Genomic DNA, 25756 nt, shown 5'->3' on the forward strand with positions numbered 1-25756 from the left:
GATTCACGGTCGTAAGGAGCAAGCTTCCAAGAAGGTCTTCCATGCACGGACCTTTCACTGCCGCACCGAAAAATACTGAAACCTAATAAAATTGTCTTGGACGACATTGATTTGAGATCGCCTGCTCGTCTCACCTTTTTGCAATTTGACAGCTTACGCGACACATGTGCACTCATGCCGCTCGACATTTCATGACCTATGACGTAACCACTGTAAACGGGTTTACTATTTGACCGGAAGTAAGCCTGTTTTTCAGCCCAAGGGCAAATTTTCATTTGCTTGTTTGCTCAGAAGTGACTGAGAAGACGTTAAATGCAAGTCAAATATATTTTGGGTTCTTGTTTTTGAAAGTATTCTAACGCATTGTTGAATTAAAAAAAATTAGCGTTTCGCATTTCTCTCCCGCTTCCCGCCCTTTCCTCTCCCACCTCCCGTACCCCTCCTGCCCCCTATTCTCCCGGGCTTCCACCCCCCTGTTCCCCCCCCCCCTCACATTAGCTGGTTTGTTGAAAATAGCGGAACCGGAAATGCCCCTACGGTCATTTAATATGCAAAACGATGTCATGTGACGAAAATTCATTCGAGCATGACAAGGAAACAAGCAGTTCTGAAGTCACAACGAAAACAGTCTACTTCATGCATAAAAGTTCCATTCTCGTCGCCTGAATCAATTCAAAGTTACCCGCAAAAAGAAAATAACAACAACCTCAATAACCCATCGGAGATGGGGGCGGCTCAGTGTTTTAGGGGTCAAAAACCAGTTTTGTTACAACTTAGGGTCCACAGGGAGGTCTTTTGCAGTACCTTTTAGGGTGTTGAGCCGAAAAAATATGACAGGACCTTAAGTGTTGTTTTAGAATCGGTACCTCTTAGGGATAGAAAAAAATTCAAGCCATGCCCATGAAACAGGATTTTGGTCCCAAGAGGGGAGGGGGGAGGGTAATATAGGTATGTGTGGTCTATCTTTTTCAGGTGGCTCGAATATGCTGATCATCATTCAGAAACTGTAATTAGTAGTTTTTCGGCATTAATATTAAATAATAAATGATTGAAATAGGGATCAGGTTTACTAAAGGCATCTTCAGTCAATCAATACCAGTTGGTTGACCCTCGATCAACCCCCAGTCAATACTTGATTGACGCTGGAGCAATACCTCAGTTGACACTCAATCGACACTCGATCAAGTGTTGATTGAGATGTGGATTGAGTGTTGATCGATGGTCAATCGCGGGTATCAGCTGACACTCAACCACAGATACCTATAGTGCACATGATCCAGAAATAGCATCGACTGAAAACTTGGAACCCATGACCCTCCATGATCTTGCCAGAAACTCTAACCACTGAGCTACTGGAGATTCTATGGTGAGCAAGGGTGAAATGTGGTTCCAAAAATTTTGCTCTGAGTAAAATACAGAAATAAATAAATAAATAACACAGAGACAAGGGGTACTTACCATTTACATGGGAAAACTGGAAATTCCAGTTGGAAAATCAAATGGTTTGCACCCTTCTGTTTGGGAAGCTTTGGAAAGTATGGGCTGTGATTTGAGGTGATGCTATTTTCCTGCTCTTTTAAGTCTCTCTAGCTGATGTGGATATACTTTATAGTGATTCCCTCTCCCACAACGTCGCATTTAACTGTTTAATGTTTATACCTGAAATTTCCAGCTGGATGGTTTTTGTAAATGGTAAGCACCCCTACAGTAGTGAAAAGTTTGTCCAGTATCATTTATCCTTATTTACATAATTAATAATTAATTATTATACCTTTCTTAAAAACAATAATAATATTAGTGTCTGTCACTTGCTTCAAATAATCCTTGTTTAGGTTGCTCCACATTTTTACACCACAATAATGTAAGGAAGCTGGCAACTGGCAGCAATTCTACAAGATGGAATATTAAGGCTGCCCCAACACAAACTTTAGTGCTTGCAATGCTTAAAGTGCTTCTAAAACATTTCCTATTTCTTACCAGGTAGAAAATAGAATTGACAATTTAGTCTATGTGTTGAGTCTTGTATCATGGAAAAAAAAATTCACTTTGAGACATGAGATCTCATATAAGGTGAGATCTCTTTGTTTGGTTAGATTGGTTATCAATTAGTTCTTATTAACCAAGCAGGAGGTCTGTATGGGAGAATCTTGACCGAGGTTGTGAGTACAGACCGAGGTCAAGATTCTCCCATACAGACCGACTTAGCTTGTTTAATAAGATGTTTATTGTATGGCAAAGAAGAAAACTTTAATTCGTTCAATAGAACTGGTTTGCTTGCAAACGGAGATGGGCTTAACTTAAACCTGCCAAAATTTGCTCATCCTCTTTACTTTTTTTTTTTTTGTCGTCAGGCTTTTTGGCACTTCCATAAATGATTGAGAAGAAAACAAAAGAAAACGGTGAACATTTTTGTATTTTAGTTTGGTACTTTTTCAATGCAAAATGAAACCGGTCTAGATGCCGGTCTAGATGGGAAAATCTAGACCGCAGTCAATATCGATTTCAGCCAATCAAATTCGTGAATTCGGTAGTTCCCAGTCCTTGTGAGACACAGCCATATAATAATAATATATAGTACTTTTGCAACATGTACCTGAACTAGGAATAATCATAATTTCCTCAAATGTGATGGGTGCATAAACTGCTGTATTTTGCACTAATTAATCTGCAAAGTTGTAACTGGACAGCTGGCTGTAATCGGACACCTGTTATCAGACAGTTACATGAGCCAATGATTTTAAGTCCTCCACTAAATCCACCAATCACAACATTGATTACAATCACTATGGTAACCAATTTACAAGACTGACTTTGTAAAATTGTGGAGGTTTAGTCTTCAGTGACTGTTTTGAACGAAACTAAACAGCCATTTTGCAAGCTATTTTCCATATTTTTCATTATATTTTAAAATGACTATGAAAAGCTCTTTTTCAATTGAAAATTTTACTTTTGTGGAAAATTATAATTGTTACGATTAATTGGTAACAGGACATCATGTCGTCCAATTCAGTCTGTAATCATACTCGTGATTAACAAATTAGACTCCCGCTTCGCAGTCGTCCAATTTTGTTAATCACTCGTATGATTACAGAATGAATTGGACTTCAGTCAGTCCTATTACCATTATTAATAAGACACAAATCTAGCAAAAATGAATTGAACAGGAAAGTGGTTGTATCACTGTTGACTTGTTCAGCTGTTTCAAGAATCTTTTGTTGCATGGATGTGACGAGATAACCTAGCACTGCCTGGGGTATCTTGTTGAAGAATTTTCATTTGTGGGGGAGGGATCCAAATGAATTTCTTTCCACTGCATGCACCAGACTTCAATCTTTGACCATTTAGCTTTGGGCTATTTAGCTCTAATTTGTTATTTTGGAAATGGATGAGACACGGTGGTCTCAATGAAATTCAATTCAATTTTAATTCAAACTCTCACAAATGGTTGGTGCTCTGGACTGTACATCAAGCAGTCTCATTTGGTTTGTTCTTGGGCAAGACACTTGACTCTCCCAGTGCGTCTCACCACCCAGATGTACAATTGGTACTTGGTGAATTCAATGCTGGGGGCTAAATACTGTGTAGTAGACCAGCATCCCATCTAGGACTGCAAGGAGAGCTCAGGAGAAATACTCTTTCTCATACTACTCTTCCAACACCAGCATAAGCTGCAGTGTTTTGAATAGAATCACTTGGCTGGGCACAGATTCTACCTTACCTTCACTGTCAAATGTCTCCCCTAGTAGGGTTGAAACTTTTTTGAAAAAATTTGATTACTTATTTTTAAATGTGTAGGTTGTAAAATATCTATTAGGCCATGAGGCCACCTACTAGTCCATGCAAGCACTTACAACTGTTGTGGCTTGCCAAAAGAGTTTTGCTATTCAAGTTTGCTACCACCTTCTACCAATAGACCCTCTATAACGATGGCATCACAAATCCACTCAAAGATGACTTTGAACAGAAAGTCAGCATAGACCGGTACTCGAACCCAGGGCCTTCATGGACTCCATGGAGTAATGTTGTAATCAGCTGGGCTATTATGTGTTACAAACCTACACAGTAACTAAATATACATAAACGTATCTGGTTTGCTAGTATGCTGAGCTTGAAGGTTTTTGTCCTACTAATGCACAAAAGACATGCTTTGAAAGCATGAATTTTTTTATACGTTTATATGTACCTATGAGGAATTGAACTGCTAAAAAGAAATGTTGACTTTTATTGATTTATTATTAGTTCATTATTGCAACAAAGTGACTAAATCTGCTATGATCATACTGTTAATCTTCTTACTTAAATTTTACTCACAATTTGTTGTCACATAGTGTAAGCTCTTAGGCAAACAAAATAAGCAAGTACACATGGATAAAAGAGAAATAATAAAAAAGCCAGTTTCTAAAAGCTTATGGTGATTGAAATAGGCTAAAAGCATAGGGTTTGATGTTTTCCATATCACGAAGGCTATGATTAGTAACAATATTGTCAAAATTGAAATAGTGCAAAAAGTGCAGCTCGTTATTCGGCAAACTTTATAAGCTTTACATGCTAATTATACACTTACTAAATTTTTGATACTGCAGTGGTGGTAGAATTTCAAATAAAAAAAGCTACAGGTATAACAGTGAGTACATAAATAATTCAAACTTTTACTGCATGTTAATATCATCTATCATCTACTGTAGTTGGCTAGCAAAAAAAACATGGAAGATTTTTTCAGTTTTCATAGATCTTGAAGCAATGCAGATAAGAATAGTCTCCAATGCTGAATTGAATGAAGCAACTTTTATAGTAAGAATGCATCTCAAGCACTGATGCTTTAAAGTAGCAAGGATTAAACTTTCTTGAAACTAGAAATGCGCCTAATATAAACTTTCTGATGGTACGTACTAGTACTTAATGCTGACTTGGTGATAATTTTGTCCAAAAATTGCCAGTAATAATTGAAAATTGATAATGAACCACGCTTCCCTCTTATGCTGGATTTTATGTCTTCACTCTTAGTTTTGTAAAAAAGCCCCGACAATGCGAAGTGAAGGTTTTTGCTCACCAGGAGCATGTCTGGCTTTTACCGGTGCAACAGGATCTTTGCCAGCGAGCACCTCTCTTTTGTACTTGCCAGCCAACCGTATTGCATATCTGGCTTTTACCGGTGCAACAAGATCTTTGCCAGCGAACACCTCTCTTTTGTACTTGCCAGTCAACCCATCCTTGTGCACAAGGTGCACCTCTAGGTTCTGGGCGTCGTATGCAGCTCTGTCATCTGCTCTGATTGGAATGGAGATGTGAGCCATACTGCGTCCCTGGCAGTTAGCACAGTTGCTTCTGTTCCACCTGGACAGAACACCACCCTGTCCCAGATAGTAGAGCTTTCCAGAGGCTCTGTAGAACACTTGCACAAGGAAAGATCCTGAAATCTTGTCCTTGTTGACATCCTTGACCTGAACAAAATTTTGGAAGTTGATAGGCACTTCCCCAGTTGTAATCTTGTCCTTGTCGACATCCTTCTTCAGAACAAAATTTTGGAAGTTGATAGGCACTCCCCCGATTGTATTGTCGGTAGGAACAGTTGGGCATATGGCGATGTGACAACCAGGAAAAGCTTGAGGTGCCTGCATTGCGGAGACAGCAGATGAAGTGAACTGAGTACGGTCAAATATCATTTGGAGGCGTTGGCGACCAGTTGCGGCAGGGGCAGTGGGAAGTATGTTTAAGGTTTCCTCTCCCAGCTTATCAAGAATGTCCTGCCAGGGTGTGCTTGGCTTATCTAGCAGGAAGACTTTCTTCACTTCTTCAGGTTCAGGCCAGGTAGCTTGATCCAGCGAGCCAATGGAGTAATCATAATCAAGCTGAGAGACAATGTCGATGCAATCCCTGGATGTTCGAGGGACACCGTACTCATCTTGAAACGGGTAAAGAATGGTCTTCTCGTTTAGCTTTTGGCCCCATGTCTGGTTGGGAGTAGCACCTTGGTTGCTGTTCGAGATGCCTTGGTCCTTTTCATCACTGTTGTCAATGGTGAATGTGAACGGATCTGTCTTCTTATGCTTCTTCTGCCAGATCCAAAGCATGCGATCAATGTTGCAGTGATGCAAGAAGAAAACTGGGTCGAATGAAGCCACCTCATTTGCACCCATGTCACCATTTGCTCCCTCAATTGGACCATTCCAGCTGATGTTGCCCTGGGCATCCTGTTTGACGCTTCCATCTTCATTAGTGTCCGGTTGTGTGAATCCACCTATGGCCAAATGTAGGTCATTATGTGGCTGCTCAAGTGAAACATCAGGACTATGAACAGATGACGTGTTTGAGAATGGATTGTAATCTGTTGTATCAAGGCAATCTTCCAACTGCTTGGCAACACCTCTACGATTTCTACCACCATTATTTAGCCAGCCGATGATGTTTGCTTGCAAAAGGGATTGCGGTGTTTCATTTCTCCCATCGATCTTGTCGTTGTGATCTAAAGCGGCCGCCTTAGCTTCATCAGGACTTCGGATGCCCGAGTATGGATACCTGCAGGTGTCATAGCCAGCTTCTTTCTCATAAAACTGGCTATTTGCATCATTGGTTGAAACAACATCTTTGATGGGCAAGGGCAGCTTGAATTTGAACAGGGGATTTGGCACATACTCTCCATCAATGTACACATACTCGGCTGTGACTATGTGGGGCAGACCCTCCGACTTGCTTTCTTTGCTTGATGCATCCCAGTAGTGCAATGCCACTCGTTCTTTCCCCCTTTCCAGTACTGACTGCAGTGCCCGTTCTAAACGAAGGCAATAAAATCGGTGCCAAAATGGGAAGAGAACATTGCCATGTTGGCAGTAGCCACCCCACGTTGTCGGTTTTTGATCCTCATCCTTACCAGTGCCACTGGAGTTCTCCTCACTCTCATCCCCACCCAGTGCAACTCGACGGTGTTTGAATGGCATGCCATGGTATGATGCTATTGACCAGAATGAGTTCGGATTACTTGGTGGCAGTTCCTGAATTAGTTTCCATGCCTTGAGAAAGTCATTCCTCTTCTCAGCATTACATTTCTTATCTAGTTCACGAAGAGACAGGCGAATAACATTTCTGTAAGAGAAATGGAAAGTCAAAGTGAGGATAATAGGTACTTGTTTTCTCAACTGATAGTAAAGTGCTCATGCAAAGATGAATTCAGTGGCTCAACTCATTGTATGGCAAATTACTCTGAGCATCAATATTTGAGCAACTGAAAGCATGTATTCAATCACACAGGGTTAGATAAGATGGCACCAGAGTGATTGAGTGGTCAAACGATTGGCAGTAAGAATGTTTTTAACATATGTAGACATCGCCCTTTTTTTTCGCGAGGATTGGTCAACACAGTAAAAAAATATAAGTGCTGTTTGATCATCAAACATATGCACATAACGGGAGTTTGTATGATTTTTTAACACCAGGAAAAAAATACATCAACATTAATAAAAGATCCAAAAAGCATTGGGGGAATAATGGAAGATGATGCTGGATTGCCCAAATGGTCAAGCAATGGTCGCACATCGTTGCACACAATGGTCCTGGGCAATGCTCAGCGTGCTAGGCAATGCCAGGCAATGCCAAGCATTGCCTTGAGCATTGCAAGCATTTACTAAATTCTGGTCAGAGTATAGCTCTGAGCAATGCTCAGCGCTGTCTGAAGCATCAACATTTCCACTGATTTTAACCTGTGCTTCAGTCAATGCTTGACATAACACCAAGCATTACTTTAACCTTGGTGTCTTAATCTTCTGGTTGGTTTGCCTTCTACACTTCTCCGAGCATTGACAAGCATTGACTTTCTACTGCTCCCCACCATCAAGTACACAGCATGCTTGCCAATGTTCTGAGCATCAGAGGTGTGCGACAGACAAGCTTTACCTGCCTGTGTCCAGCCAAACACTCAAACTGTCCATCTGTGTCCGACCAAATGATTTAGTCTAATATTTTCGTCTATCTATAGCTGTCTATGCATTTCACATGTCCGTCCATACCCTCCCACATAATTTTGCAGTCTGGTCTGTCTATGTCCGTCCAATACATATCCTATGTCCATCCATGTCTGTCCTGCATATTTCCATCAGCATTTGTTGTCTGCCCATTTCTGTTCAATACATTTTTAATGTTTGTCCATGTCTGCCCGGCTAATTGTCATCGGCATTTTTTGTCTGTCTGTGCATGTTTCAAATGACCAATTTGTCTGTCCATGCCCGTCTGGATGGGCAGATAGACGTCTGTTGCACACCTCTGCTAGGCATTGAAAAGCATTACCAAACGTTGACAAGCACATAATGTTATTTGTGAGTGTCCAATTTTCCTGGTGTAACAAAAACCCCTTCCTCCCACCCTGATTAGACAACCCCCTTCCCAAGTCCATCTTTGTTCTTGTGCTACACCTTAGCCGATTCTCCACATTCACACAGAAAAAAAAATTAATTCAAAATGTCTTCCTGTTTCATGCACCTGGCTCCTAGCTTGCATCTTATCCAAGTGTTATTGCCAATTAAATAAAACACACAAATGCTGCTCATAACAGGTATAAGAAAAAACATTGAAAAAAGACTGTAGCATTCCTCCATCTTGCCTCTGCATAGGCCACCATGTTGATCTTATGACCATCATATCTAAATGCTTGGAGTAGTGCATACATTTTGCTACCTATCTAACAAAGGAATTTGAAAAAGTTTCAAACTAGTGAGTGAGGAATGAGCATTATTTTGTGCATCCTATGCAATCCTTGAGCATTTACTTCAGTGAGTGCAATTGGTGGATCAAAGTTGCAGAGCCAAACAAAGGTGGGGTAGGGAAGGGGGGTTTTAAGGTATGGTAGGAGGAAAGGATTTTTGTTACACCCAAAAAATTGATTAGTCCCAAATAACATTATATGCTTGTCAATGCTGGCAGTTTTGGCCAAAAGGTTGTGTACATGGCTGTGTGGAGCAGTAGAAAGTGTAGAAGGTCATGGAATCACGAGATTGAAACACCTACGCTAAAGTGAAAGTAATGCTCATAGCAATATCAAGCATTGACTGAAGCACCGGCGAAAATCAGTGGAAATTTTGATGATTAAGACAGTGATGAGCACTGCTCAGAGGATTACTCTGTGCAAAGGTCAATGCTCTGTGCAGTATTGACAGCAATGGACAGCAATTACTCGCAACTGAAGCATTGCTGAGCATTGCCCAGAAACATTTCCCAGGACCATTGCGTGACCATTGCATGAACACTGAGCGACCATTATGCCACATTGGGGAAACCTGATAGTGCAAGGCTCTTGATTGGTTGGTTTGTGCTGGATTTTTTCGTTGTGTAGGTGAATGTGTACAAGCTATTGGCACACAGGTTCAATGGTGTAAACTAAATGTACAATAAAGAAATCAGAATCAACATCAAATTAGCCCAATACTCACGCTTTCTTTTTATCACTGCTTGACATGTCGCTTCAAGTTTCGTGACCTTCTGGTGCAGCCTCTACATTGAAATATGCCCTGCAAAAGAAAAATTACTATTTTCAGTTCGCCTCTCTGTTTGTTTTAGTACTCTATTGATATATTGAGACACATAATGCAATTTGCATACACAAACATAAAAAAATGTTAGTGCTTTCAATCAGCACTCATGTATGTACATGTAGCTGCTGAAAAGTAGTTTACAAACACACCGAAACAAAAATCACGGCACAAAACTAAAAGTCGACTTTGTGTGACCATTCCAATTGGTGAGAGCAGCTTCATCTTTGTTAAGAAGAAAACATGTCTGAAAAATATTTGCACAAAAGCCCAGGAATATTTTTCACACAGAACCACCAGTATTTTGCAGTCTGTTCTCATCTGTTTTCAAACCTGCGATTGTTATGAAATTATGAGCTGGTTAAAAAAGTGGTGCAAAATCTGGCTAACTCAGAAAATTAAATTCCTGGTAAAATGTTCTAATTAGCATAACTAACTAGCTTTCCTTTGCACAAACATTGTTTTATACTGATTCGCCATCTCATTTTGCTAAAAAAGTATTGCCAAATTTAATTTGATGACAATATTATTCACGTCATCAGAAAATGAACTTGTTCCTGTGCAGTTATTAAGTAGCTCTAGAAACCCATCAACATGTTGATTTGGAGGTTGATAAATGCATCCAATAATCTAAAACTGCAAGTTGATGAAGATGTACTCCGGCATCATACGCCATGTGAATACAGATAAAAATAGCAGATTTATAATGGGAGAAGAGGGTGGACGATTGCACTCATTCTAGGACTTTTACCGATGCCACATTCTTAGGCAATTTACATAATTATGAGCCTTGCAGCCGTTCCAGAGACTAACCCAACAATGTAAGTCACTGAAGGCAAAATGTCCCTGGAGTAAAGATCCTGAAGGATGCTCCTAAGGAGAAATCTTGATCTCTTGAGTAGGTCTATTTTTTTGGCAAAGGCTTTTTGAATTCCAACAAGTGCCAATCTCGTACCCAGAGTCCTCTTTGGTCAGCGAGCAGTCGCCCGGAGAGACTCTGGGAAAATGGACTCAATTTTACCAGAAACTGTGGTAATCGAGTCTTAGTGAGCATGGTTGAAAACGGGAAACGGAAGTTGTTGTGTTAAATGGCATGTTGTTTTTCAAGATTTATTTTTGAAAAGTTCATGGCTAGGAAAAACAAAAGTGGTAAAAATGAGCACAGCCATTCAGATAAAAAAGGTAAAACTGAAAGAAGGTTTTTTTACATTTCAAATCTCCCTCCTAGGCCATCGATACAGTTGGTTCCAGCTCTGATTTGGCTAAGTTGCTGTCAGACACCTATTGTTATGCAGGTCACCCATGAGAAAGTAAAATACAATTATTTTCACTTTCCTAGAGTCCCTTCCAGGGCACCACCTGCTGACCAAAGAGCTTGAGGACTCCAACTACGAGAGGGAGCCAGATTTGTTTTGCATTTACTATCATCCCTAGGAGGCATGACTCGGCCATTTTAATTTCAGAGCTACCAATGTTCTACCAATGTAGATCGATGGCATATGATCCAGATGGCTTCTGGTCATTCACACTTTTTTCACTTTTGCTGGGGTGGGGATGGAGCCAATTGATTAGACACCATTCATACATTTCGTAGTATGCTGTGTAGTATTGTATGTTAGCACTGGGCTCTAGGCCCATTGCATGCTGGGCCGACGCAGGTCCGGTTACCATTGTCGTTGTAGTTTCGTAGCAAGTATGGCAGCCATAGTCTATTAAATTGGTGACGAGGAGCAACGAACAATGCCAGACAAAGCTGACACTAGTTAGAAAGGAAAGTCAGGAGTTCTTGCCAGCGTACGAGCAAGCGTGGGTGCTTTCAGTATGAGTGGTGAACCAGGGCTACGCAAGAAAACATGGAAGTTATGGAAAGACCACTTCGAACGAGCCACTCGATGGATGGCAGTCAATGATACCGACAAGTTAGACTTACTGTTATTAGTAGGAGGAGAAGAGCCCCAGAAGCTACTCCATTTCCCGAACAGCCCACAGATTACAAATTGCACATCGAACTGCGGACCAACACTTCAAGGAATATCGCAACAACACTTTGGAGTTGTACAAGTGGTTCAACACAGAATGGTCACCCGACATGTACTTTGATGACTTCAAGACGAAGTGCAGAGAGCAAGCGCTTCATTGCGATTTCCCCATCACACTGGACAACGCAATCATCATGATGACTGCGGTCAAAACCAGCAACGTCGAGCTTTGGAATGAAATAATTTGGAAAAATGGAGACTTGAAATCAGTAAGAGAAACAGTTAAAGCTTTTGAGATAGCAAGTGAAGGCAGTCAGATGATGAAAAGCGCAGAGGAAGAAAAAAGCCAAGATAAGGGCGATCCAGGGTTAAAACGAGTTGACACACCAGGACGGTTCAGCATGAGAAATAAAGGGCCAAGCCATACCGCTGACCATTCGCAGGCACAGGCCAGACCGCCTTGCTCCAAGTGCGGGAATGAGGCACATGCCAACAAGGATCCATGCCCAGCTACTGGAAGGAGATGCCTCAAGTGTGGGCGTCTGAATCACTTTGCCCGCATGTGCAAGGGTGCAGCCAACGACAGGAAAGACAAGCGAACCAACGCAGTGGAGTGTGAGCAGCAGACCAACAAACACCGTGGGTCTCAAGAAGAGGGGTTTTTAGAAGATGTGTACTTGTACCAGCTGCAGGAAGGAAAATCACAGAATCCAACTGTCGCCATTCACGTCAATGGCATTCCCATCAGTTTACACTTGGACACGCAGGCCGACATCACAGTAGTTACTGAAAAGCACTATGGAAAGCTTCAGGCCAACTGTCCCCTACAGCAAACCAGTGTAGCGATCAGGAGCTACTCTGGAGAAGGGAAAGGCCCGGTGCTACCCGTGGTTGGAAAATTCACCGCAACACTTGCTCGAGGAGAAAAGGAGATAGCAGAGCCAGTGTATGTAGTTAAGGGTCAAGGCGACACAGCACTGCTAAGCTGTGGGACCGTTGAACGTATGGGTCTTGTGGAGTACCACCTGGACCTGACCACGAGCACACCACTGCCAATCATGGGGGAGACATGGCAAGTGACCGTTGACCTCCGAGCTGTGAAGTTCTTTGGAAAGGTGTTCTCAAGTGAAGGAATATCACCAGACCCAGATAAAGTAGCAGCCCTGAACGCAGCAGGTCCCCCACAGTCAGCAGCAGAAGTACACTCCTTTCTATTCTTTGCTGGAGCAAACACAGACTTCATGGAGGGATTTGCACAGGCCACTGCACCGCTGAGAGAGCTACTCAGGGTGAATGCTAAGTTCCAGTGGACACCAGAGTGCCAAAGGTCATTTGATCGGGTCTGGGAAATGCTGACAGACGACACAGTGATGGCATACTTTGATCCACAACGGAAGACAAGGCTGAAGACTGATGCAGGACCAGGTGGAATGGCAGCCACCACGAAGCAGTATGACCCCGAGGCCAAGCAATGGTGACCTGTCACTTATCGATCAAGAGCATTCACTGACACTGAGAGCAGATACTCACAGCTAGAGAAGGAAGCCAAAGCTGTGGAGTGGGGTATCTTTGCCAATCAGATATACCTTTATGGCATGGGAGACACATTTGAGGTTGACACTGACCACAAACCACTGGTACCGCTGCTTTCAGGCTACAGGACAACTGCACCACTCTGTTTAGAGAGGATACGTGTCTGCCTACGAGGCTTCAACTATCGCCTCAATTGTGTACCTGGAAAGAAGGAGGGAGCAGAGAATAATGAAGCAGACTACCATTCACGGCATCCAGAGCCACTGGCTATGCAAAAGAGCCAGGCCAATAAAACCCAAGCAGAATTTGAGCTAAGAGAGACAGCGGAAGAGTTCAAGAAGGATATCATTGCTATTGTGAAATCTTCAGTGCCTGAAGCAGTCACCTGGCAGGACCTGCTTGAAGAAACGCATTCAGACACTGAACTGTCGGACTTGAAGGAAGCCATAGCTAGAGGATACTTCACGGCGCAAGAGAAGAGAGCGCTTGGGCAGCAGTACGACTCCATTTTCACCGAGTTGGCTGTTTTAGGAGGGCTGGTAGTCCAAGGTCCAAGAATTGTAGTTCCCAGGACTCTCTGGAATAAGGTAGTCAAGCTTGCGCACGAAGGCCACCAAGGTATCACCAAGACCAAGGAGTACCTGTGTACCAGAGTGTGGTTTCAAGGGCTAGACAAAATGGTGGAGGCACACATCCAGCACTGCCACCTGTGCCAAGTGGTAAACGTGTCACCGGAGCGAGAGCCCTTACGCATGACACCCATGCCCAGTGAGCTTTGGAAAGATGTTGCTGTAAACTTCTGGGGCCCCATCCATGCTGGAGAGTATCTGCTGGTTATGGTGTGCAGGCAGTCTAGATGGGCGGAAGTAGAATTTGTCACCTCCACCAGTGCCAGGGCTGTGATACCAAAGATGGATAAAACCTTTGCCTCGTTGGGCATACCAGTGTCGGTAAGCAGTGACAATGGACCTCCGTTCAATTGCCAGGACTTCAGTGACTTCAGCAAGTACTTGGGCTTTCGTCATGAGCGAAAGACGCCACTGAATCCACAAGCCAATGCAGAGGCTGAGCAGTTCATGAGAGTACTGAAGAAGCTGTACCAAATAAGCAAGTTGACGGGATCAAATTTCAAGCAGGAGGTATACCGATTCCTTTGTGCCTACAGAGCGACTTCTCATTGCACCACTAAAATTGCTCCGGCAGATCTGATGTATCCCAGTTGCAATTTCCACACCAGGCTTCCCATTGGAGTAATTCCTCGTAAACATAACTTTGAAGAACTGTTCCAGAGGGATCTTGAGAAGAAAATGCAAATGAAAGGGTATGCAGACAACAAAAGGTATGTCAAACCTTCTGAAATACAGGTGGGAGACTTTGTACTAGTCCAAAAGGAGGCAATCAACAAGGCCACACCTGCCTATGAGGCAGAACCATTACGGATGCAGTGCAGGAAAGGCACCAGGGTGGTAGCCAAAAGGCCAGATGGCAGCTCCATCACAAGGACCACAGCTCAATTTAAGAAAGTTCCCTTCAGATCGATTGAGGAAGCCCACAGGTGGTCCAGTGCAGAATGGCCAGCAGAGCCTGTCAATGAGTCACCACCAAGCACTGGAGAAGATGGGCCCTCTGGTTTGGAGCAGACTGATGGAAGCATGATTGGGACGGGCGCCAATGAGTCCATCCCTGTCGATGCTGCCTTAGCAGCCGGGTTGACATCACCACTTGCCCAGGATCAGGGACCAAGGAGAAGTGAGAGGCACCGAAAAGACACTGATATGTATTAAAAGGAAAAGTACCCAGACTCCCAGCTATAATGCTGAAGTTAGATAACTGTTCCGGGTCTATAATGGACTTTAGACACTGACTTCTTTCATGATAAGTTGTTGTTTTTTTTTCTGGGTGTCACCCCATGGAACTATCTGTAAGCAAGGGGGGAATGTAGTATCGTATGTTAGGACTGGGCTTTAGGCCTATTGCATGCTGGGCCAACGCAGGCCCGGTTACTGTTGTCGTTGTAGTTTCGTAGCTAGTATGGAAGCCATAGTCTATTAAATGCTGTATTCAGTTGCGCGATAGCCTTCTTTGCAGATTGATTTATCCAATAAATCGTCATCGAATCATCCACAACATACCCAGGTGTTTGCCAGAAAAAAAGTGGTAATGTAAAACACGCGACTCACCTCTCTCTGGTAGGGTAGTCTGTGTAGGTTGCCCCAAAATGCGTGGGGTACTCAAGAAACAAATTATTCCCATCAAGAGTCCCATTCAAATTACAAAGACTTCTTTTCAGTCCTGTTGTTAAGGTTTAAAGTTTGTTTTTTTTTATATTTGGAATACCCAAAAGATCCTCGAATGCTCATTTTATCCATTTACAGACCAGTGATTGATACAATTCAGTCTTGTTTCGTATCAACTCTGACACAAGAAATTGATGGTAATTGATTGATTCACTCCCTTGTTTCTTTCTGTTTTTTGTTTGTTTGTTTGTTTTTCTTTTGCATTTTATTCCTTTTACAAGAGATGTAAAGTTGGTCAAGTTGGTCATGGTTCCAGTTATAACAAGATCTGTCAGAAAACATCCATATTTTTCATAGTCCTTATTTTATAACCTTCAAATCGATGTAAGGTTGCCACAGTTTGTTAACATAAGTGCACAAATGAATGATTGATATGGAAATTGTTAACCCCGGTTGATAAAATGAAGAGATGATATTTTTCCAATAGTGACTCAGACATACTTGGAAATATCTGAGTGCTCCTTTGCACTTCGCTTTTTTCCGAGCAGTCCTGAATCCTGAGTCACAGCAGAAAAAAATATCACCTCTTTATTTCTGACATTGTTAAATTTCTAAGAAAGAGATTCAGTCAAAGAACAAGTCATGTCAACGACAAAGGCACTTTTTACGCAAGGACGCCTTGAATCCCACTGATGATTTGACCATGTTCTCAAATTATGGCATCATCATCTACAACACACCGAGGGTCAAGAACAGAACTCTGGAAATATTCAGGCACTCGTACGATTGTCATTTAAGTCTTAAATAAGTATATTATACAATGCTCTTAAGAAGCTGTCCAAGAAAAATTCAGTAGTATAGAAGTTGAGGGTACAAATGTAAATTTTTTTAATTTTCACTCGTACAATCAACTTCAATACTACTTTCCATTTTATGGAATTTTTTCAATGATTCCACAGAATTTTACAATCTACATGTTTCCAAATTCTGGAAAACTATATGGAATCATAATACTGCTTCATGAGGGGGGTATTAATGCATGATTCCACACAAAAGCAATGCTTCATGAGGCGGTCTCCGGTGTGATTTCATAGTGTGACATTTGTTGAAAAACAAGAAAAAAGTAGCAGTGTGGCTTTCTCACAAGCAGGAAGTTATAAGATGGGATTTTTCCCTAATTTTAAATACAGTTTTTGAACCAATCATGAAGCTCACATTTTTCCTTCACAATTGTGAAATTTTTCAGTGAAAAAATTTTTATTTGTGACGTCTAAATTGAAGGGGGTTTATCAAGCATGATCTCTTCGTGTGACAACATTATCAGGTTTTTATGTTTTTGAAACATTACATTTTATTACAAGTCAGGTTCCATACATTTTATAATTTTCTGGAAATTCAAAAATGGGGGGTAAAAAAGCAATGGTTCATGAGTTGGCCTCATGGCGTGGTAGCAACATAAAAATATTATCTTATTCAACAGTATATGAACAGTGAAATAGCTAAAGTAATGAAGGAATCAATGATCATTTTACTTGAAAAAAAAAATGAATAGACACGAAATATAAAAGGCTTAATTTTAGTGTAATGCTCAACAATAGTTATTCTAATGAAATTATTCACGATGAACTCAAGGATGTGGATCAGATTTTTTGCTTGCTTTGAGATAACAAAATTAGTGAAAGCAACTCATATAAGGAATCATGCCGTGAAAATATTCAACTTGAGGAAAACTATATGAAGATCCTCAAAAATATATAGTATATGAACAGTGAAATACCTAAAGTAATGAAGGAATCAATGGTCATTTTACTTGAAATAAAACAAATTGATGCGAAATATAAAAGGCTTAATTTTAGTATTATGTTCAACAATAGTTATTCTAATGAAATTATACACAATGAACTCAAGGATGTGGATAAGATTTTTTGCTTCCTTTGACACAACAAAATTGGTGAAAGCAACTCATATAAGAAACCATGATCTGAAAATAATTTGAGGAAAAATATGAGGTTGTTTGTGAAAATGTGGTTCAGTAGACAGATATTGAATAGCTCCAAAGAAGTTTATAACTGCCTTTAGAAACCAAGCATCTCAAAAATTAATGACCAAAATTGTGTTGTGATTAGCTTGCCTAGCGTCACGGTCACATAATGCGACTCTTCTGGAAAATTCAATTCATCGAACAAGAGTGAAGAAGGCTAAGGCTTCATCCTCGAAAAGCCAAACTTACAGCAACTCCAGATTCGTCCATAAGAATGCAAACACATCCCTTGCGGCTAAAGTATTCCGAATAGATTCTACTTTTGCATACTGCAAAAATTTGATCCTTCCTCTATTGGTAAAATGATTACCTTCAATTGTGTCGTCTTGTTTCCAGCCTCAATTTCTGATGTGAACTGTAGATCTAAGAATAAAGATGAGCAAAATAAATTCAATACAACGTTTTGATGTCAAGTAATAACGAAAAAACTTACAGCGACTACTTTATACAAATGGAGGGTGATAGAGTAAATTAGCATATCCAGTGTTCTATTTCACACGTAAGCATCTTTAAAATGTTAAGTAAATACTTTTGCGTGGATAGAGTGCAATTGCATGTTCAGGCTTGGCTTCTTTAATTTTATAGATAACACCTCATTAATTAAACAACGCAATCGGACCACAATAATCAAGGCGATTTGTTGTGGGCAGCCTGTAGGATAATGGATACAGCGATAAAACAGAGAGCCTTAAACCCTTGATTGATCAAGCCCCGCTAGAATCACAAGGCAGTGTTTTTATAATTATAATAACCTCTTAACTACTATCTTTGGGTTTACTCTACAACTAATATGAGTTCTGGAAAACGTAGGAAATGCTGGCGTACCCCATCTACAATCAATAACAGATCGTCTGTAGGTGAGTTAACCAAGGTGTAGGCGAGAATGAGTGTAGCTGACTTGACCGGATACCTTCCTTAATTACAAGTGAACTACCAAGACTAAATACGATCGCTCTCTGTGCATTCCCTGTAACCAAACTAACCTACCAAATGAAAATTAACGCTTTTTGAAGGCGCTTTGCTTAATTCCTGTGCAAAAAAGAACTGGTGATTGCATAACTATGGGTCAGAGCCTGTGTGGTATGCTTGTTGTGAACAATACATCTTTGTTTGAGTAATTACATGTATTGTGAAGCAAGATTCCACCAACATTATGGGTTAAACGAAGATGCAGTGGTGGTTAGGAAATTCAGTAAAACTACGGAAAATCTCAGAAAACAATGTAATGTTGAACTAGTGAATGATGAAAAGAAACTATTAAAATAAGCCTCAAAACTGACTTATATTAGCAGTAAAATATTCAATGAAAATCTGGTGACAGTGCATAAGATCAAAGAATTTTTAACTCTCAAAACACCTGCTTATGTAGGAATGTGTATTCTTGATCTTTCCGAGACATTGATGTATGATTTTCACCACAACTATATTAAGTCCAAGTATGGTGACAAAGCTAACTTGCTATTCACAGACACCGACTCATTAACATACGAAATCGAAGCTGATGATGTGTATCAAGACTTCTGGTAAGATAATGATAAATTCGACAATAACGACTATCAAGAAGATAGCCCTTACTTTAATAAAACCAACAAAAAAGTAATTGGCAAATTCAAAGAGGAGGCTGCTGGTGTTCCAATAACTGAATTCATTGGTTTGAGAAGTAAACTGTATTCATATGTAAAAGACAATGACAAAGGCAGTAAAAACAGCTAAAGGAATAAAAGAAGAATGTCATCAAAAAGAATGTCAAACATGAAGACTATAAAGACATGCTAGTTCATGCGAAACAAATGCATCATACGATGAAAACTATCCAAAGCAATAATCATCAACTAGGAAGCTATGAGCTTAATAAAGTATCACTAAGCTGCTTCGACAACAAACGATACAAGTTTACTAGAGGATGGCAGAAATTCATTCGCTTATGGCCGTTACAAAATCCAACTGTAAATGAACTTCACACAAAACAAAATTTCACTCAAAAAATTTCACAATTGTGAAGTGAAAATGTGAGCTTTCTGATTGGTTCAAAAAGTATTTAAAATTAGGGAAAAATCCCATATTACAAGTTCCTGTTTTTCTAAAAATCCCACGCAATGCAAATATTTCCTGTTTTTCCAAGAATGTCATGCTGTGGAGATCACGCTACAGAGAGAGATGCCGGGAAACCCCCTCATGAAGCAGTGCTTTTTTACCCCCCTTGAATCTTGAGCAGTTTTCATAAAATGGGAAAAATAGATGGTTTCGGATTATTCATAATATTTAAACGTACTTTTTAGTTTACGAAACATATAGATTACAAAAATTTTGGAAACATATAGATTGCAAATTTCTTTTGATTCCCACAAAATTATTTCCATGAAATGGAAAGCACTATTGAAGTTACGTTTGTACCCTCAACTTCTATACCACCAAATTCCCAAACATTTTTTTAGAAATGTAGAAGTTTATATAAGTGCCTTTAGAAACCAAGCGTCTCAAAAATTAATGACTGATATTGTGTTTGCCATGGGTCGATGTCACATAATGCGACTCTTCTGGAAAATTCAATTCATCGAACAAGGGAAAAGAGGGCTAAGGCTTCATCCACGAAAAGCCAAACTTACAGCAACTCCAGATTCGTTCATAAGAATCCAAACACATCCCTCGCAGCTAAAGTATTCGGAATAGGTTCTATTTTTACATACTGCATAATTTGATCCTTCCTCTATTCGTGAAATGATTACCTTTGATTGTGTTGTCTTATTTCCAGCCTCAATTTCTGATGTAAATTGTAGATCTAAGAATAAAGACGAGCAAAATAAATTTAATACAACGTTTCGATGTCAAGTAATAACGAAAAAACTTACAGCAACTAAAACAAAGCTTACTGAGTACAGCACGTCACCGAAAGGAAGTGCTCTTACAAAGAACAACGGTGCATTTATACCTAGACATGATTACGGGTGTGACCAATAGAAAGCTGCCATGATGCAGATCATATTGTGATAAGACTAGACAATCTTTCACAACACTTGACACTATAACACACTTAAGGATCTCACTTGATCTCTGCGGGGGCAAAGCATAATTTGACAGCGTTCTTACATAGTTAAATACAATAAACAACTGTTTCCGAGGTTTGTATGTCACGCTCCATTAACTGCATGTTACTGCTTGTGCCGTACAACTTTCTTTATACAAATTACAACTTTCTTTATACAAATTAAAGGGTGATAGAGTAAATTAGCATTTAGTGTTGTACTTCACGCGTAAGCATGTTAAAAATGTTAAGCAAATACTTTTGCGTGGATAGAGTGCGATTGCGTGTTCAGGCTTGGCTTCTTCAATTTTATAGATAACATCTCATTAATTAAACAACGCAATCAGACCACAATAATCAAGGCAGTTTGTTGTGGGCAGCCTGTGGGATAATGGATACAGCGATAAAACAGAAAGCCTTAAACCCTTGATTGATCAAGCCCCGCTAGAATCACAAGGCAGCGTTTTTATAATTATAACCTCTTGACTACTATCCTTGGGTTTACTCTACAACTAATATGAGTTCTGGAAAACATAGGAAACGCTGGCGTACCCCATCTACAATCAATAACAGATCGTCTGTAGGCGAGTTAACCAGGGTGTAGGCGAGATTGAATGTAGGCAACTCGACCGGATACCTTCCTTAATTACAAGTGAACTACCAAGACTAAATACAATCGCTCTCTGTGCATTCCCTGTGACCAAACTAACCTACCGAATGAAAATTAATGCTTTTTGAAGCCGCTTTGCTAAATTCCTGTGCAGAAAAGAACAGTTACTGGTGACTGCATAACTATGCATGACGCCGCGTGAAATGATTACCTTTGATTGTGTTGTCTTGTTTCCAGCCTCAATTTATGATGTAAATTGTAGATCTAAGAATAAAGACGAGCAAAATAAATTTAATACAACATTTCGATGTCAAGTTATAACGAAAAAACTTACAGCAACTGAAACAAAGCTTACTGAGTACAGCACGTCACCGAAGGGAAGTGCTCTTACAATGAACAATGGTGCATTTATACCTAGACATGATTACGGGTGTAATCAATAGAAAGCTGGCATGATTACCTTTTTAAGCTTTTTAATTTTTTAAACATTTTAGCGTATCTTTTAAAGTAGTTAGTTTTTATAGATATATATTATTTATACATGCTCTTTTTATTTTACGTTATACAGGGCCCCCGTTGATACCAGTCCTGCGACTGAAGGGGTCACCCTGTTTAAATATCGATTATTATTATTATTATTATTATTATTATTATTATTATTATTATTATTATGCAGATCATATTGTGATAAGACTAGACAATCTTTCACAACACTTGACACTATAACACACTCAAGGATCTCACTCGATCTCTGCGGGGGCAAAGCATAATTTGACAGCGTTCTTACATAGTTAAATACAATAAACAACTGTTTCCGAGGTAAGAGCAAAACTATAAAGGGGTCATATATTACATGGTACAAAAGTTTCCATTGTTAGAAGTTGTGCAGGCCTGTCACTCCTTGCTAATTCCTACCTTGCTTAAAACCACAAATTGCTTGCTGTTCTGATCATATACAATATCAACCATCAGTGCCCAACCTCAAAAATGTTTTAATGGAAAAATGGCACTTGATACAAAATCAGCCTTCTCTACGGCAAATTTTCAAAGAGCCACCACTAATATCGTATAAAAGAGGTAAATCCCTAAAAGACATACTCGTAAGAGCAAAACTATAAAGGGGTCATATATTACATGGTACAAAAGTTTCCATTGTTAGAAGTTGTGCAGGCCTGTCACTCCTTGCTAATTCCTACTTGCTTAAAACCACAAATTGCTTGCTGTTCTGATCATATACAATATCAACCATCAGTGCCCAACCTCAAAAATGTTTTAATGGAAAAATGGCACTTGATACAAAATCAGCCTTCTCTACGGCAAATTTTCAAAGAGCCACCACTAATATCGTATAAAAGAGGTAAATCCCTAAAAGACATACTCGTAAGAGCAAAACTATAAAGGGGTCATATATTACATGGTACAAAAGTTTCCATTGTTAGAAGTTGTGCAGGCCTGTCACTCCTTGCTAATTCCTACTTGCTTAAAACCACAAATTGCTTGCTGTTCTGATCATATACAATATCAACCATCAGTGCCCAACCTCAAAAATGTTTTAATGGAAAAATGGCACTTGATACAAAATCAGCCTTCTCTACGGCAAATTTTCAAAGAGCCACCACTAATATCGTATAAAAGAGGTAAATCCCTAAAAGACATACTCGTAAGAGCAAAACTATAAAGGGGTCATATATTACATGGTACAAAAGTTTCCATTGTTAGAAGTTGTGCAGGCCTGTCACTCCTTGCTAATTCCTACTAAACCCTTGATTGATCAAGCCCCGCTAGAATCACAAGGCAGCATTTTTATAATTATAACCTCTTAACTACTATCCTTGGGTTTACTCTACAACTAATATGAGTTCTGGAAAACATAGGAAATGCTGGCGTACCCCATCTACAATCAATAACAGATCGTCTGTAGGCGAGTTAACCAGGGTGTAGGCGAGATTGAATGTAGGCAACTCGACCGGATACCTTCCTTAATTACAAGTGAACTACCAAGACTAAATACAATCGCTCTCTGTGCATTCCCTGTGACCAAACTAACCTACCGAATGAAAATTAACGCTTTTTGAAGCCGCTTTGCTAAATTCCTGTGCAGAAAAGAACAGTTACTGGTGACTGCATAACTATGCATGACGCCGCGTGATATGCTCGTTGTGAACAACACATCTTTGTTTGAGTAATTACATGTATTGTGAAGCAAGATTCCACCAACATTATGAGTCAAACGAAGATCCAGTGGTGGTTAGGAAATTCAGTAAAACTATGAAAAACCTCAGAAAACAATGTAATGTTGAACTAGTGACTGATGAAAAGAAACTATAAAAATTAGCCTCAAAACTGACTTATATTAGCAGTAAAATATTCAATGAAAATCTGGTAACAGTGCATAAGATCAAAGAATTTTTAACTCTCAAAACACCTGCTTATGTAGGAATGTGTATTCTTGATCTTTCCGAGACATTGATGTATGATTTTCACCACAACTATATTAAGTCCAAGTATTGTGACAAAGCTAAATTACTATTCACAGACACCGACTCATTAACATACAAAATCAAAGCTGATGATGTGTATCAAGACTTCTGGTAAGATAATGATAAATTCGACAATAACAACTATCAAGAAGATAGCCCTTACTTTGGTAAAACCAACAAAAAAGTAATAGGCAAATTCAAAGAGGAAGCTGCTGGTGTTCCAATAACTGAATTCGTTGGTTTGAGAAGTAAACTGTATTCATATGTAAAAGACAATGACAAAGGCAGTAAAAACAGCTAAAGGAATAAAAGAAGAATGTCATCAAAAAGAATGTCAAACATGAAGACTATAAAGACATGCTAGTTCATGCGAAGCAAATGCATCATACGATGAAAACTATCCAAAGCAGTAATCATCAACTTGGAAGCTATGAGCTTAATAAAGTATCACTAAGCTGCTTCGACGACAAACGATACAAGTTTACTAGAGGATGGCAGAAATTCATTCGCTTATGGCCATTATAAAATCCAACTGTAAATGAACTTCACACAAAACAAAATTTCACTAAAAAACTTTCACAATTGTGAAGTGAAAATGTGAGCTTTTTGATTGGTTCAAAAAGTATTTAAAATTAGGGAAAAATCCCATATTACAAGTTCCTGTTTTTCTAAAAATCCCACGCAATGCAAATATTTCCTGTTTTTCCAAGAATGTCACGCTGTGGAGATCACGCTACAGAGAGAGATGCCAGGAGACCCCCTCATGAAGCAGTGCGGAGTGCCATGCATAATTCGATAGCGTTCTTACATAGTTTTAAAAAAGAGGGAAAAGAGGGCTAAGGCTTCATCCGCGAAAAGCCAAACTTACAGCAACTCCAGATTCGTTCATAAGAATCCAAACATCCTTTGCAGCTAAAGTATTCGGAATAGATTCTCTTTTTCCATACTGCATAATTTGATCCTTCTTCTATTCGTAAAATGATTATCTTCGATTGTGTCGTCTTGTCTCCAATCCAGTGTCGTCTTGTTTCGATTAGTCTGCGATGCAGGGGTATTTTGGCTAGCGATCGAGCGAATTTTGACCAAGCGAGCGCCATCTTGGATTCAAACTCGGAAGAGGATTGGGGAGAGACGAAAAGGTGTCCTAGGGAGTGAGTGTTAGGATGAAGGAGGAGTAACCGGGGAGGGTGAGGGGAAGAAAAAATCAGAAAAATTTTTGTTTTTTAAAAATTTTTTCCTCTTCTTCCCAACTCCTTCCGCCCACTTTTTCTAAACCAACATGGCGGCGAATCTACTCGATCGCGAGTTTATACCGCTATAATTCGTGAAGAAACGGAAAACGCCTGCACTGCAGGCTACGTTTCAATGTCATGTAATAACGAAAAAACTTACAGCGACTAAAACAAAGCTTACTGAGGACAGCACGCCACCGAAGGGAAGTGCCCTTACAATGAATAATGGTGCATTTATACCTAGACATGATTATAGGTGTAACCAATAGAAAGCTGCCATGATCCAGATCATATTGTGATAAGACCAGACAATCTTTCGCAACACTTGGCACAATAACGCATTCAAGGATCTCACTCGATCTCTGCGGGCGCCATGCATAATTCGATAGCGTTCTTACATAGTTTTAACCATGTAAGAACGTTAACATTAATTGGGCACGCCGGGATACAATAAACAACTGTTTCCGAGGTTTGCATGTCACGCTCCATTAACTGCGTTTTACTGCTTGTGCCGTAAAACTTTCTTATACAAATGAAAGGGTGATAGTGTCATAGAGTAAATTAGCATATCCAGTGTGGTACTTCACGCGTAAGCATGTTTAAAATGTTAAGTAAATACTTTCGCGCGGGTAGAGTGAGATTGCGTGTTCAGGCTTGGCTTCTTCAATTTTATAGACAACAACGCAATCGGACCACAATAATCAAGGCGATTTGTTGTGGAAAAGCCTGTGGGATAATGAATTCAGCGATAAAACAGAAAGCCTTAAACCCTTGATTGATCAAGCCCCGCTAGAATCACAAGGCAACGTTTTTATAATTATAACCTCTTAACTACTATCCTTGGGTTTACTTTGCAGCTAATATGAGTTCTGGAAAACGTAGGAAACGCTGGCGTACCCCATCTACAATCAATAACAGATCGTCTGTAGGCGAGTTAACCAAGGTGGTGTAGGCGAGATTGAACGTAGGCAACTTGACCGGATACCTTCCTTAACTGAAATAGAAGTGAGCTTCCAAGACTAAACTGATACGCTAGCTGTATTTTTAACTTTTTGGGACTTTTAAAGTACCCAAAATTAGCCACACTGCAAAGCATCATTATCAGAT

General features: G+C 40.0%; 2 protein-coding genes across 6 annotated transcripts; both read right to left on the reverse strand.

Annotated features, from left to right (window-relative positions):
* Positions 1-4202: 4202 nt before the first annotated feature.
* LOC110061814 (uncharacterized) lies at positions 4203-24530 on the reverse strand. 5 transcript variants are annotated; one of them, XM_089298173.1, is made up of 6 exons: positions 24286-24530; positions 21149-21201; positions 20032-20084; positions 17616-17668; positions 9417-9494; positions 4203-7080 (listed from the first exon to the last, which is right to left on the reverse strand). In XM_089298173.1, the coding sequence occupies exons 5-6, from the start codon at positions 9440-9442 to the stop codon at positions 5001-5003; spliced, it is 2106 nt and encodes a 701-aa protein (XP_089154299.1). In that variant the 5' UTR covers positions 9443-9494; positions 17616-17668; positions 20032-20084; positions 21149-21201; positions 24286-24530; the 3' UTR covers positions 4203-5000. The 5 variants fall into 5 exon arrangements, with proteins under 5 accessions (XP_089154299.1, XP_089154311.1, XP_089154316.1 ...); XM_089298185.1 differs by lacking the exon at positions 24286-24530 and adding an exon at positions 21293-21325; XM_089298190.1 differs by lacking the exon at positions 20032-20084.
* LOC149118563 (uncharacterized) lies at positions 12456-13102 on the reverse strand. Its single transcript, XM_089288332.1, has 2 exons — positions 13081-13102; positions 12456-12973 (listed from the first exon to the last, which is right to left on the reverse strand). Exons 1-2 carry the CDS (start codon positions 13100-13102, stop codon positions 12456-12458), a joined length of 540 nt encoding a protein of 179 aa, XP_089144458.1.
* Positions 24531-25756: the final 1226 nt, after the last annotated feature.

This window comes from Orbicella faveolata, unplaced genomic scaffold (genome assembly GCF_042242905.1).
Source record: "Orbicella faveolata isolate gen_17 unplaced genomic scaffold, um_ofav_v1 contig_1, whole genome shotgun sequence".
NCBI classification, from domain to species: Eukaryota; Metazoa; Cnidaria; class Anthozoa; order Scleractinia; family Merulinidae; genus Orbicella; species Orbicella faveolata.

Coding starts and splice junctions, on each gene's coding strand:
- LOC110061814 (XM_089298190.1), bottom strand. CDS start 9,442: ATGTCAAGCAGTGATAAAAAGAAAGC. Junction 7,081..9,416: donor AGCAGTGATAAAAAGAAAGC/GTGAGTATTGGG, acceptor TTTCTCTTACAG/AAATGTTATTCGCCTGTCTC.
- LOC149118563 (XM_089288332.1), bottom strand. CDS start 13,102: ATGTGTCTCCCATGCCATAAAG. Junction 12,974..13,080: donor GTGTCTCCCATGCCATAAAG/GTATATCTGATT, acceptor GATAAGTGACAG/GTCACCATTGCTTGGCCTCG.